At 45.8% G+C, this 13,366-nt stretch overlaps 1 protein-coding gene across 6 annotated transcripts in view; it reads left to right on the forward strand.

Moving 5' to 3' along the window:
• Positions 1 to 13,366, forward strand: part of STAT2 (signal transducer and activator of transcription 2) — a 174,062-nt gene that overhangs the window by 121,160 nt on the left and 39,536 nt on the right. For all 6 annotated transcript variants that reach the window (XM_073613933.1, XM_073613937.1, XM_073613936.1 and 3 more), the window contains 3 exons: positions 5,903 to 5,956; positions 6,778 to 6,861; positions 8,904 to 9,002. In XM_073613933.1, coding sequence (XP_073470034.1) covers positions 5,903 to 5,956; positions 6,778 to 6,861; positions 8,904 to 9,002 — 237 coding nt within the window. The remainder of the gene's footprint in view (positions 1 to 5,902; positions 5,957 to 6,777; positions 6,862 to 8,903; positions 9,003 to 13,366) is intronic.

Consider the following 13,366-nt stretch of genomic DNA (forward strand, 5'->3'; position numbering starts at 1 on the left):
GTGTGAGACTTTTACACAGCCTGGCCACATACAAAGGCTCAACATTGAAGTAGCACTTTCAGGCGTTCTACAAGCATAAATTGCACATTTCATTTCTCAACCACCTATTACATTTTTGAAGGCCCTGGAGCACCAGGACAATGGAAATGTCCACAAAATGACCCCATTTTGGAAAGAAAACACCCCAACGTATAATCTATGAGGCATAATGAGTCTTTTGAATGGTTCATTTTTTTCCAGAAGTTTTTGGAAAATGTGGAAAAAAAATTAAAATGCATTTTTTTTACACAAAGATATTTATAACGCATTGCATGTACATAGCAAAAATGACACCCCAAAATACATTCTGCTACTCCTCCTGAGTATGGCGATACCACATGTTTGAGACTTTTACACAGCCTGGCCACATACAGAGGCCCACCTCCAGGCATTCTAGCAGCATTAATTACACATATCATTCTCTGACTACCGATCACATTTTTGAAGGCCCTTCATATTTCTAACACATAGCAGGTGCATACAAAATAACAAAAGATTACCTGTGGTTTTAGAAGTGTAGTGGTTCACAGAGGAGAGCATCGGTCCAGGCAGCAGGCAGGAATGATGTCAGCGACAGCAAAAGCAATCAACTAGGCAGCAGGCAGGAATACTGTCCATAGTTCCTACAGGCAGAGATACTGTCAGCACAACCAGAGCACAGCCAAAGCACAGGTCCAGGTAGCAGGCAGAGGCAGAAATACTGTTCAAAGTCAGTAGAGGCAGCAGGCAGATATATGGTCAACACAGCCAAAGTATTGGTCCAAACAGCAGAAAAAAACGTGGTCCATAATGTCATGGGTCATTACAGGCAGCAATATGGTCAGCACAGCCAAAGTATTGGTCCAGGCAGCAGGAAGGACCATCAAGCTTAGGGCCAGGGGGACAGGGGTAGAGGCTTCTCCCACCCAAATCGCTTTGAAGCCTCCGGGCAACCAGACCCTGTTTTGGGAGCACAGAAAACGAAAAACTGGTTTTCTCTACTCAGAATGCTATTCTGAAGCCCCTCACATATGTGAGACCCCTGTGTACTAAAGTAGATGGCCAAAAGATCAGTCCAAGTGGCAGGCAAAAACATGGTCAATTAACAGGCCAAGGTCGGTGCACGTGGAAGTCAGAAACGTGGTGCATCGGTTAAGGCAGCAGGCAGGAATGAGGTCACCGACAGCAAAAGCAATCAACTAGGCAGCAGGCAGGAATACTGTCCATAGTTCCTACAGGCAGAGATACTGTCAGCCAGAGCGCAGCCAAAGCACATATGTGAGACCCCTGTGTACTAAAGTAGATGGCCAAAAGATCAGTCCAAGTGGCAGGCAAAAACATGGTCAATTAGGCCAAGGTCGGTGCACATGGAAGTCATAAACGTGGTTTAAATCTGCAGGCAGAGGCATCGTCGGTAAACAGGCTGAGGTTGGTGCACGTGAAAGTCAGAAACATGGTTTAAATCGGCAAGCAAAGACATCGTTGGTAAACAGGCCAGGGTCAGTTAATTAACATGGTAGCAGGCAAATGGGGAAATGGCAGTCTGGTAATAATAAAGGGAACTAATATTGGATGGATGGATGATAATTTTTGAAGCAATCTCCGATGCACAGGCCAGGTTGGGAGGGACATTGGGGACAATAATAGCTGGAATCTCTTCTTACTCCTCCTCTGCTGCATACACTGCATTTCTTTTGGCGTCTTCTTCCAGATTCTGTGGGGGGAATGCTATAGGGAAAGTGTTGCTCGTGAAGTCGACTCACATTATCAGAGCAAATGCTTCCTGGGGCGGGACCTTGTTGGTAAATGAGGGCAGTGAGGATATCTTCAATATACTTGAGGTAGGTGATTTGTTGGTTTTGAGTTGCTTTTTGGTAGCAGACAAACGAATTAAAAAGGGCCATGTGAAACAGGTGAAATGCAATTTTCTTGTACCAGTAAAGGGACTTTCTGGTTGATAAATAGGGCTGTAGCATCTGATAGTTTGGATCTCCACCACTGTGTCATTGTGGATGGTAGAGAGGATGTGGACATCTTTCTTGTCCCTCCACTTCATGACCAACACCTCCTTGTTCCTCATGAATGCCGGTTCTCCATTTTGCAATTTGTTTGTCACCAGATTTTGTGGGAATCCCTTACGTTTTTTTTTTCTAAGGTACCCCAGGCCGGGGTTTTTTTGCTGTAAAGATGACAAAAAAGGGGCAGGCTGGTATAATAGTTGTCAACATATAAATGGTATCCTTTTTCAAACAGGGGGTATGCCAGCTCCCAGACAATTTTCCCACTGGTTCCAATATATGTGGGGTAGTCACGGGGTTGGAGCTGGGAGTCTTTGCCTTCGTAGATCCAGAATGTGAAGATGTAACCAGTGGCTCAATCACACAATTTATTTAATTTCAGCCCATACCTAGCTCTCTTGTGTGGTATATACTGCTTGAAGTACAGTCGGCCAGTAAAATGTATGAGGGACTCGTCCACACAAATTTTTTGGTCTGGGATGAAAACTTCTCTAAATCGCTGGAAAAAGGAATTGATTAGGGGGCGTATCTTGTACAATTTGTCGTGACTGGGATGATCTCGGGGAGGGCACTGTGAATTGTCATTGAAGTGGAGAAAACGCATAATCATGTCGTATCTTGTCCTGGACATGACAGCGGAATATATGGGCATGTGTTGGATGGGGTTGGTGGACCAGTATGCATGGACTTTGTTCTTTTTTGTAAGCCCCATGTTGAAAGTAAGGCCCAAAAACAATTTAAATTCATTTCGTGTGACACATCGCCACTGGAACATGCGGGCGTAGGAAGAATTGGGGTTGGCAGCAATAAATTGGGATGCATACAAATTAGTTTGATCCACCATATTCTGCAGGAAAAATAAAGAAAAATAATTGAGTTGAGAAAAATATGTAGTGTCGGGCTGCACACCTGGCTGTGCGGTGAAAGGGGGGATGATAGCGGACCCTGAGTTGGCAGGCAACCATAAGGGGTTTGCCAGGGCATCGGTAAGGTAGGACTGGGGCTGGATTCTTCAGGTTGGGCGTGTATTTCCAGTACTTGTACTGGGCTCCTCTTTCTGAGGTCTGGCGCTGCTGGTGTTGGGCAGATCTCCTGATCTTGGTCCTGATCTCATTCTTTTGGGAGGGACGGTTTCCTCCGCGGCCTCGGACTCTGATCCACTATCCTCCACTGGCTCGTATTCTGAACCAGAATTGGATGATGTGAGCTCCCCGCTGCTCTCATCATCCGACATTGCAAGAATATCATATGCCTCCTCAGGTGTGTAAACCCTTTGGGACATTATGACAATGCTTATTGGAGGGCCTGTGTAATGGTACTGCTGGTGGTAGTGATACCGATGGAGGTATTAGTGGCGGGCCTGTGTGGTGGTACAGATGGTGGTATAGGTTAGTGGTGGTACCAATGGCGGTACGGGTGGTGGTGGCGGTACCGGTGGCAGTACGGGTGGTGGTGGTACCGATGGCGGTACAGGTGGTGGTGGCGGTACGGGTGGTGATGGCGGTACGGGTGGTGGTGGTACTGATGGCTGCACTAGTGGCGATACTGGTAGCGGCCTGTGTGGCAGTATAGATGGTGGGCCTGATGGCGGTACTGGTGGTGGTACCGATGGCGGGACTGGTAGCCTGTGTGGCGGTACCGATGGCGGTGGGCCTGTGACAGATGGGCTGGTTGACAGATGGGCTGATTGGCTGGGCTGTGTGACAGGTCCTCTTTATTGGGGGGGGGCATGTTGTGCACAGTTCAATACAATATGTCAGACAGACACTGATTTCAGTCACTGATCCCTGCTCTCTCCTCACACGATCGGTGTGTGAGAAGAGAGCAGGGATCAGATGGTAACTGCTCCTCAATGTTTTCATTTGTGACCGGCTGTGATTGGACACAGCCGGTCACGTGGTAAACAGCCAATTTCAAGGGACACTCGCTTTCCTGGATTCCTCCTCTGCATGCCTCCGGCGGCGCGCACGGAGCGCACCGCCGAGTTTGTTATGACAGGTGATCAGCTGTGACTTTGACACAGCCGATCACGTGGTAAACAGCCAAATTCATTGGCTGTTTACCGTGATCAGGGAAGCGCTGTGTCCGAGGGACACACGCCGTCCCCGATCGCCGCTCTGCGCGCGCCGGCAAAGTAGAGAATAATACAACTTATTTATGACCACAGAGGTTGTCAAACTTAAAAAAAAAATTGAGCTTTGTTTGCAGAGCCTTCTACTTTGCTGTCCATTAGATCAGGTTCTATCTAATCTTAAATGGTGTTTCCCCAACTACATGTTAAAGTGACTGTAAACGATCACCTTGTAAAACAACTCATTCCGTTTAAAATAGAAATGAAGGTCAAAACATTTGTGTATAGATATAGAAAAACATTTATAAATACCTTTTTTCACTTTTTTTATAAGTGATCACATTTTGTGTGGTATAAATTCTGGGTGAATTTGCATCAAAGTGAGTTCCAGTTTTCACTTAAGGTAGTGTTGTCTACTTCTTGGGTGCAATGCTCAGCTATAATACTTTGTTCCTAGTTCCAATGTGGAGGAAACTGTATCTTGGCGGAGGCACCCAGGCTGGGTGCCAGGTGGTCCATGACATTCACCTTTTGGTGGACTAACACACTACACCCCGGCCCTGCTGCACTTACCTACCTAAATGATTAGCTTTGACTGCCGATGCAGGGAGTAGGGGAATCTGAAAGCCATTTTCCTCTTAGGGGCACCAGGATGGATCAGAGTGGTTATGATTTGCCACGTGCCAGCATGCACTATCCTTAAGAGATTTCAATGGACCATGCCTGTGATAAGTGTTTTTGGGTGGAAACATAGTGGATAAGCAGGGATTTTGAACCAGTGCAATTCCCCCAGACCTGTTATTTGCGGCTTTTAAGGTTCTGACCCATAAATATAAATCACCTAAAAATGACCAAATCAACTGAAACCAATAGATTTTGTGGCGCATATTTTTATTATTCTTTAGGAAGATTGTCGATCCAAAGCCTACAAATCTGTGTTTCTAATACAGTAATAAAGATGTGAAACTTGTAATAGTGCAAGAAATATACAAATGACTGGTAAGGAAGTTAATAATATAAGCTCACTGATAAAACACTGAAGATTTGTCTTAAAGGGAGCCTGGCATGGCCTAAAATGTACCTAAGATAACAATACTGCAGAAGTCCTACAAACTTGAACCAGGCACACAGGGCCTTGACTTTTGGCCAAATTAATGCTAAGCCCCACCCCTCATGGTGCTAAGCTGTCATTCAACTGTCTAATTTCAGAACCTGAGCCTAGATTGCCTAGCTTTGGGGTCACTACAAACCTCTGCAGTTGTCAAGCTATGTATTGCTGCATGCTGGTGCTGAATGTTGCTTACAAGTTAAGGGCCATAAACTTGAGCTGACTCCCACATCAGCCAGCACACAGATAGTGTGTGCCTAATGGAGAGGTTGGAGCTGCAGCGGCGGTTTGGCAGCGCTGCCCCATTGTTTTCAATGGGCAGGGGCGCTTTAGGAGCGGTGTATAGACCGCTCCTACAGCGCTGCAAAGATGCGGCTTGCAGGACTTTTTTTACCATCCTGCAAGCGCACCGCTCCAGTGTGAAAGCCCTCGAGCTTTCACACTGGAGAGACAGGAGAAGCTCTTTACAGGCGCTATACGGCCGATATTTTTAGCGCTGTAGCACCTGTAAAGTGCCTCAGTGTGAAAGTAGCCTTAGCGTTTATATCCAGTGCCTGTTGAGACCTAGTTCTACTTTAGTAGTGTTGTTTACGTTAAACACTTTTTAGGCTATACCAGGCTCCATTTTAGATTAAAAAAAGAAAAATAAAACATGACTCTTATTCAGTAATATCTATTTTCTCATAGATGCTGAAGGAACAAAAGGCTGGAGTTGGAAAAGGTAGTAAAGGTGCAAATAATGTAAGTAATGACCATAATTGCCCTTTTATTCTGCCCTAGAAAATATCTGAAGTTTATTGTTGCATTGTTTTGTACAGTTATTCTCCACTCCTTGGACTTTTCAGTACTTTATGGTGTTACAACCTGTTATTGAACTTCATTTCATGTTTTGGACCTGACCATGGATTCGGTCCTACATGTTTTGTATCTAAACACGGATTCAGCCCTACATGTTTTGGACCTGACCACAGATTTAGCCCTATTGGCAATCTATACACTACATTTTGACCCAGTCCCTGGGCTTCCTGGTTCCATTTCTACCAGAGATAATGCACCTCCTGAGAGCTACCTTTATTCAAGACACATATACCAGGATCCTATTCTGTTTGCTTGATTTCTATGTGTGGAAACCTATGTGCTCCAATGGAAAGACCCTACCCATTTCAGATAAAAAAAGAAACTCTGCATTAAGTTAATTAAGGAGGACCTGTCCAAGATTTGGACACATGGCTGGAGCATACAGATCGTATGGCCAGCTTCAGCCTACACAATGTACCCTAATGTGCACTTCTAGGTTAAAAAAGAACCAGATTCTGTTTTAACTTTTACAGAAAGGTATGTGGGAGACATAGCAAACATGTCAAAAAGGTTCTCTCTTGTGATATAATTTACAGATATATAAATTTGTTGCCGGCACTTTATATAAGTAAACATATTGGTTTGTTTTAGCTTTACTTCTGTTTTACAGATAGATGTTTGGCTCTTCCCCTATCTGGTTTTACTTGGTGATATTGTGTTTCTTTGCTATTTTTTTAGTAATTTTCTTTATTTTTATTTTTTAGGGACCACTGAGCATAATTGAGGAGCTGCACAACATTACATTTACAACAAAGTTCAAATACGAAGGGGTTGAATTGACTTTAGAGGTGATTGTTGGCCCTTTCTGTGTAATTTACATGTCCAGTGTTTTGGCTCATTGTGAGTTAATCCTGACTGACGTTGAACATAAGGAGATATTTGATATGCACGTGAGCAGGGGATGGCCCCATCTTATAAACATCTTACGTTTATTAGAAACAGTGGCAGCTGGTGAAATTTTAGGATGGGGGGCGCCAGACCCACTTCTCATAAGCCCCACCCCTTATAGAATCCACCCACTCCGTCCCCTGTATTCCACTTGCTTCCACCCATAGTGTCAGGAGTATACAGCTCAGCATCACAGGACAGAGTATACAGCCCCAGAATCACAGGATAGAGTATATAGCTCAGCCTCACAGATCAAGGTATATAGCCGGCATTACAGATAGGTATATATATATAGCCCAGCATTACAGATAGGGGTATATAGGTCAGCATTACAGATAGGTGTATATAGCCCAGCATTACATATAGGTGTATATGGCCCAGCATTGCAGATAGGTGTATATGGCTCAGCATTACAGATGGGTGTATATAGCCCAGCATTACAGATAGGTGTATATAGCCCAGCATTGCAAATAGGGTAGATAGCCCAGCATTACAGATAGGTGTATATAGCCCAGCATTGCAAATAGAGTAGATAGCCCAGCATTACAGATAGGTGTATATAGCCCAGCATTACAGATAGGGTAGATAGCCCAGCATTACAGATAGGGTAAATAGCCCAGCATTACAGATAGGTGTGTACATAGACCCCCTCCCCTTTGTGGGGCTCGCTGCACCGACAGCACCCCACACCCCCGCGCAGGAGGTCGGGTACGGGGCTCGCTCCACTGACAGCCCCGACCACAGCAATGAGCTCCACTCACCCCCACAGTGCGGGCAGCAGTGACGGCAGAGGTGTCCGCTCCTCATGCTTCCTCTGGTTGCCAAAGCGCCGCTAGGCATCCAATAGGATCACCTGACGCTTTGGCCAACCGGGAAACAGGTCTCACTGACCTGACTCCTGATTGGTGGGGAGGCACTGTAGAGTGAAAAATTGCGAAAATTCATTCGCTATGGTCACACAAATTGGGTAGGATCGGGGCGCACTCTCTGTGCCCCGATCCCACCCTTTTTTGCAGCCTATTAGAGCCCTGAAAGGGGCCGGGCGCATGGATAGGGGGGCAGCGGCAGGGATGGGGGGGGTGGCGCCTGTGCGCCCATAATTCATGGGCCGCCGCTGATTAGAAATGTACACACTTTAAGGGGTCAGCTCATACAAACTCCTTTTTATTTTGGGTAGATACTGGCGGATGATTTGAGCCACTGGTAAATATTCATAACTAAAATGTCGGTATTGGGAAGTCTGTTCCTTTATTCATGTCTATGATGATGCTTTGGTTGAGCTTTGCATGCTGCCGAGGTCAGGAGGGAGAAGCTTTACCTTTACAAAACACGAAAGCGGTCAATCTCCTCCAACCAAAGTAATTCATACGGAACACAGATGCCCAACACAGACTCCTGCAGTTTGTCAGGAAGTATAGCGAGGAAAAGAGACGTCACTCTGTTTCAGACTCTTCACCAGCAGTTTATTGGCAATCGGCTAATATCCAGTCAGGACAAGACTGCTAAGCCGGTTGTCAATGAGGATCTGTAACTGAGTGCTGACTCTCTCCATTGCACATGTATACGGGGGGGGGGGGGGGGGGGGGAGTGTTGCACCCTAGATCCCATCCAGGCTGCTGGACTATAAGGCAACTGCATGATATGCACGTTTATTGGCAGTGGACGCAAGCCACCCTATGTCTGCATTTGTAATAAGAACAATGGGGAAGTTGTGTAATATGCAGCCAAACTGACTTTTGAACAGTTTAGGTGCCCTTCATTTTTTTTCCATGATTTTTCATAACTCATACTCTGATTATTATCTAAGTGAAGCAGACATGTTTGTTGGACAACAAGCATCAAATTTGCTTTGCTACTTATATTATTCTCTCACCTTTGTGCATTAACCAATTTGTTCATGAAAAACTCTTATACAGTGTTTTTTTGTATTTTATTTCCTCAGGCTGTTACCTTACCATTTGTTGTGATCTCCAACCTCATTCAGTTCTCAGGAGCATGGGTCTCAGTGCTTTGGTTTAATTTGCTGAGCCCAAACCCAAAGGTAAGAGTCTCTCTGAAGGTGAATACAATTCCAGCCTAATTAAAAGAGTTGTAAAGGCCAGGTGCCGACGTACAGGGGTCTTAGGGGTCGCCATTGCGACTGGGCCCCATGCTGCAGGGAGCCCGTGTGGGCCCCTTGTATGCCTGGATAGGAAAAGCAGCAAGGGCCGTTTAGATGTAAAATGAAAGCAGTGTGTGCTTTGCACTCTGCCTCCCCCTACAGTGCAGTACCCAGCAGGAAGAGGTACAGTCCTGTTTTTTTTTTAAAAGGCTATCTATGTATGTGTGTTTATATATACAGTGGGGACGGAAAGTATTCAGACCCCCTTAAATTTTTCACTCTTTGTTATATTGCAGCCATTTGCTAAAATCATTTAAGTTCATTTTGTTTCCTCATTAAAGAGTGAAAAATTTAAGGGGGTCTGAATACTTTCCATCCCCACTGTATATGTGTGTGTGCATGTTTGTGTGTTCGCATGTATGTTTGCATGTGTGCATACATACATGTCTGTGTATGTGTTTATGTGTGTGCATATATGCATAGTGTGTGTGTGCTTATATATACAATATATGTGTGTGTGTGTTTTTTATATATATATATATATATATATATATATATATGTATATATATAATGTATGTGTGTGTGTATTTAAATAATGTGTATGTATGTGCGTACATACGTGTGTTTACATGTATCTATGCACATTTTATGTATGCACTTTTAATCCTGACCCCATATAAGTGTACAAGTTTTTTTTTTAACCACTTTTTCACAGTACCAGCAAGAAAATGCTGTTCTTCTGAAAAGCAATCCATGCTCCTATCGCTTTTCAGAGGCATTTGACATCTGGTAAAGAGGCAATATGTTGCCTCCCTACTGCCTGTTTCAACCCCCTAAATGCATCAATGCTATGCTGCAACTGCGTGCAATGCACACAGTTGCAGAGTGGTTGCAGAGCAGTCCCATTCACCTAGGGCAGGGTTCTCAACCCCTGTCCTCGAGACCCACTAACAGGCCAGGTTTGCAAGATAGCTACAGATGGGCATCAATCAGGCTGCACTAATGGCAATATTGAGGCTGCTGCATTGATGGCAATGGTGAGGCTGCTGCATTGATGGCAATGGTGAGGCTGCTGCATTGATGGCAATGGTGAGGCTGCTGCATTGAAGGCAATGGTGAGACTGCATTGATGTGGACTGATGAGGCTGCATTGATGGCACTTGTGAGGCAACAGATGGGCATTGATGGCAGTGATGAGGCTGCAGATGGGCACTGACCCTTATTTTGCTTCAAAGTTCCTTATTTAAAATTTAAGTTTTTTTCCTGAAACTTCCCTCTTAAAATGAATGTGCGTGTTATATGCCTGTGCGTGATATACGACGATAAATATGGTAATTTGCTGCTCAGTGATTGCAGTATTCTAGTCTGCATCTCCCCAAGGTAATACTTAAAACCTGGCCTGTTAGTGGGCCCTGAGGACAGGAGTTGAGAACCACTGACCTAGGGCTATACTTCAAGGGTGCCCTGACTAGAAAAATATTGCAAAACACCAACATAGAGGAACTGATCTCTACATTTTCCTCCTGCAGGCATTCAGCGGCTTCAGGAGGAAAGTGGAGACATCAGTTACATTTTCCTCCTGCAGCCGCTGAATGCCTGAAGGAGGGAGAGGAGGAGAAGCGAGGGTGGGAAATGGAGAGATCGGTTCCTTTATATGCAGCCAGCCTCACAGCTCCTCCTATGCAGCTTCTTTTTGCTGCCCCCTGTTTGCTCTCCAGCTCCCCCCCCCCCTTCCCCACAACTCTGCAGAGTTCTCCCCTCTCCCACCAGCTGCTGCGTGGGATCTGTCAGGCAATGGCAACCCTAGGGGGGGTCAGAGGGGGCCCTGACCCCCCCCCCCCCCAACATTATGCTGGGCCCCACCATGTGCCCCCCCCCCCAAAAAAAATTTTTTTTTTTTTTTTACAAAAAGGCACTTTCTTTTTGTTTGTATTCATATCGGATGTGCCGCATCTTACTCGGGCCACCGCTGGGGTAACACAGTCTCTATTGAGAGGGAGAACGTCCCCAGTCAGCTCCTGCAGGTGATTCCTCCCCCCTCCCTCTGCTCGCTGACACTGCATAATGCAAGCGCTCACACAACCACGGCTCCTTCCCCTGCATCCTCATTGGCAGGGAGAAGAGCGAGTTGCAGGAAGGACTCCACCAGGACTCTCAGTTACTGAAAAAACAGACTGATTTCTCCCGTCCTTAGGAGAGGAGAACGAGCCTGTAAATTCCAAGAAATACCAGACCAGCGCTGTCAATAGCAGGGGCAGGACAGCAAGAGGAGGCTGGGGAACCCCACAGTGACAGAACACCAGGGCCGGGTGGCAAGACAACCTTTGCAACCCTGATAGTTCTCCCACTGCTTTGGACCCTTATATTTTCTTGGTATGCTGGTGACATATATCTCTTGTTCTCTGTCACCCTGGGGGACCCCCAATACAGTAGGAAGGGAGCTCACTGCAGAACATGTGAAAGGGCCGTTGTGGGATCGTAGTAAAGGGGTAAAGGGCCCCAGGATAGATAAAATATATAGATAGATCTATCTATCTATCTATCTATCTATCTATCTATCTATCTATCTGCATTTTATATTGCCCCCCTATTTTTGTCCCTGTCCCCCCATGTGCCCCCCCTAAATATGAAAGCTGGAGACGCCACTGCTGTCAGGATGGAGCCTTTTCTGAATGGAGAGTCAGTGATCCATACCGATCACTGACTCGGTCTATTCATAACTGAAATATAGTAAACCGTGTTGAACATGCTTCATTTTATTAATGTACGGGAAGCTCTGTACAGAGCTATTCCTGTCCATCCATTCTGTGCAGCTGAGGCTGCAGAGAAGGAGATGGGGGGCTGTGTCCTCCATATCCTTTTCCTGTCTCAAAGCAGAAACATCAGAGGTCTGTTTAGACCAGGGGTCGATTGCCGATTTGCCAGGGGGTCGCGAATGCTGGCCGAGACGGACCCGAAGATACTGTGTTACGCCGGAGTCTGTCCGTCTCGGCCAGCAAGATGTCACTTCCGGGAGAGGAGAGACCGCACGGAAGTGACGTTCCGTCAGCGCCATCTTGGTACTCTCATCCGCAGTGAGGCTACACTTAGAAGTCGGCAAGCGGACATCTTTTTACACCCACCGAAGTCCGCTTGCTGAAGACTAGTCTACCAAGATGGCGGCGACGAAACATCTTTTCCGGTTAACACAGACGGCTTGCTGATTCTGACGGAAAACCAGTGATTTGGCAAGTCAGAGATACTAATTAATAAAAGCATTTTTGTACATCAATTGCCGCCACTGTGCCATCAAACACTGCCACTGTGCCATCAAACGCCGCCACTGTGCCTTCAAGCGCCGCCGCTGTGCCCATCAATTGTCGCCACTGTGCCCATCAATTGCCGCCACTGTGCCCATCAATTGCCGCCACTGTGCCCATCAATTGCCACCACTGTGCCCATCAATTGCCACCACTGTGCCCATCAATTGCCACCACTGTGCCCATCAATTGCCACCACTGTGCCATCAAATGCAGCCACTGTGCCCATCTATTGTAGCCACTGTGCACATCAAACGCAGCCACTGTGCCCATCAAACGGAGCCACTGTGCCCATCAATTGTTGCCACTGTGCCCATCGAGCGCAGCCACTGTGCCCATCAAACGCAGCCACTGTGCCATATCAAATGCTCCCACTGTACCATCAAATGCTGCCCCCGTGCCATATCAATGCTCCCACTGTGCCCCGCCGCCCGGCACTTGCCCTGTCTCTCGGTGAGGCATTTTATTCATATGTTTAATAAATATTTTGCGCTGTATATTACAGATTGTTTTTGTCATTAATCACTACGCTCTAAGATGTTAAATTTGTAGGCATAAAAATACATCCTGCATATCAGATATTTATATTTCGATTCATAACAGTGGCAAAATTACAGCAATGAAATGACCAACGAAAATAATTTTACTGTTAGGGGTCCCCACAACTTGGGAAATTTTATCAAGGGGTCACGGCACTAGATTGGTTGAGAACCACTGGTTTAGACTGATATCTCACCAAAGCCCTCAACGGAGCTCCTAAAAAAAATAGTAAAAAATATTTAGAAAAATAATATTGTAAAAAAAAAATGAATAAAACAAATGGTAAAAAAATAAAATTAAAATAAAAAAACTACTGATGTCAGTGGCAGAACTACCACACAAACTTCGCACTTGCAACCAGGCCCTGGCATTCCACCAAAGGGCACGGAGGGAAGAGCCCCATTAAGGGGGCCCTTCGTGGTTTCTTGCATTGAGGCCCTGAATGTTCTAGTTACGCCACTGGT

Source organism: Aquarana catesbeiana, linkage group LG02 (genome assembly GCF_042186555.1).
Source record: "Aquarana catesbeiana isolate 2022-GZ linkage group LG02, ASM4218655v1, whole genome shotgun sequence".
NCBI classification, from domain to species: Eukaryota; Metazoa; Chordata; class Amphibia; order Anura; family Ranidae; genus Aquarana; species Aquarana catesbeiana.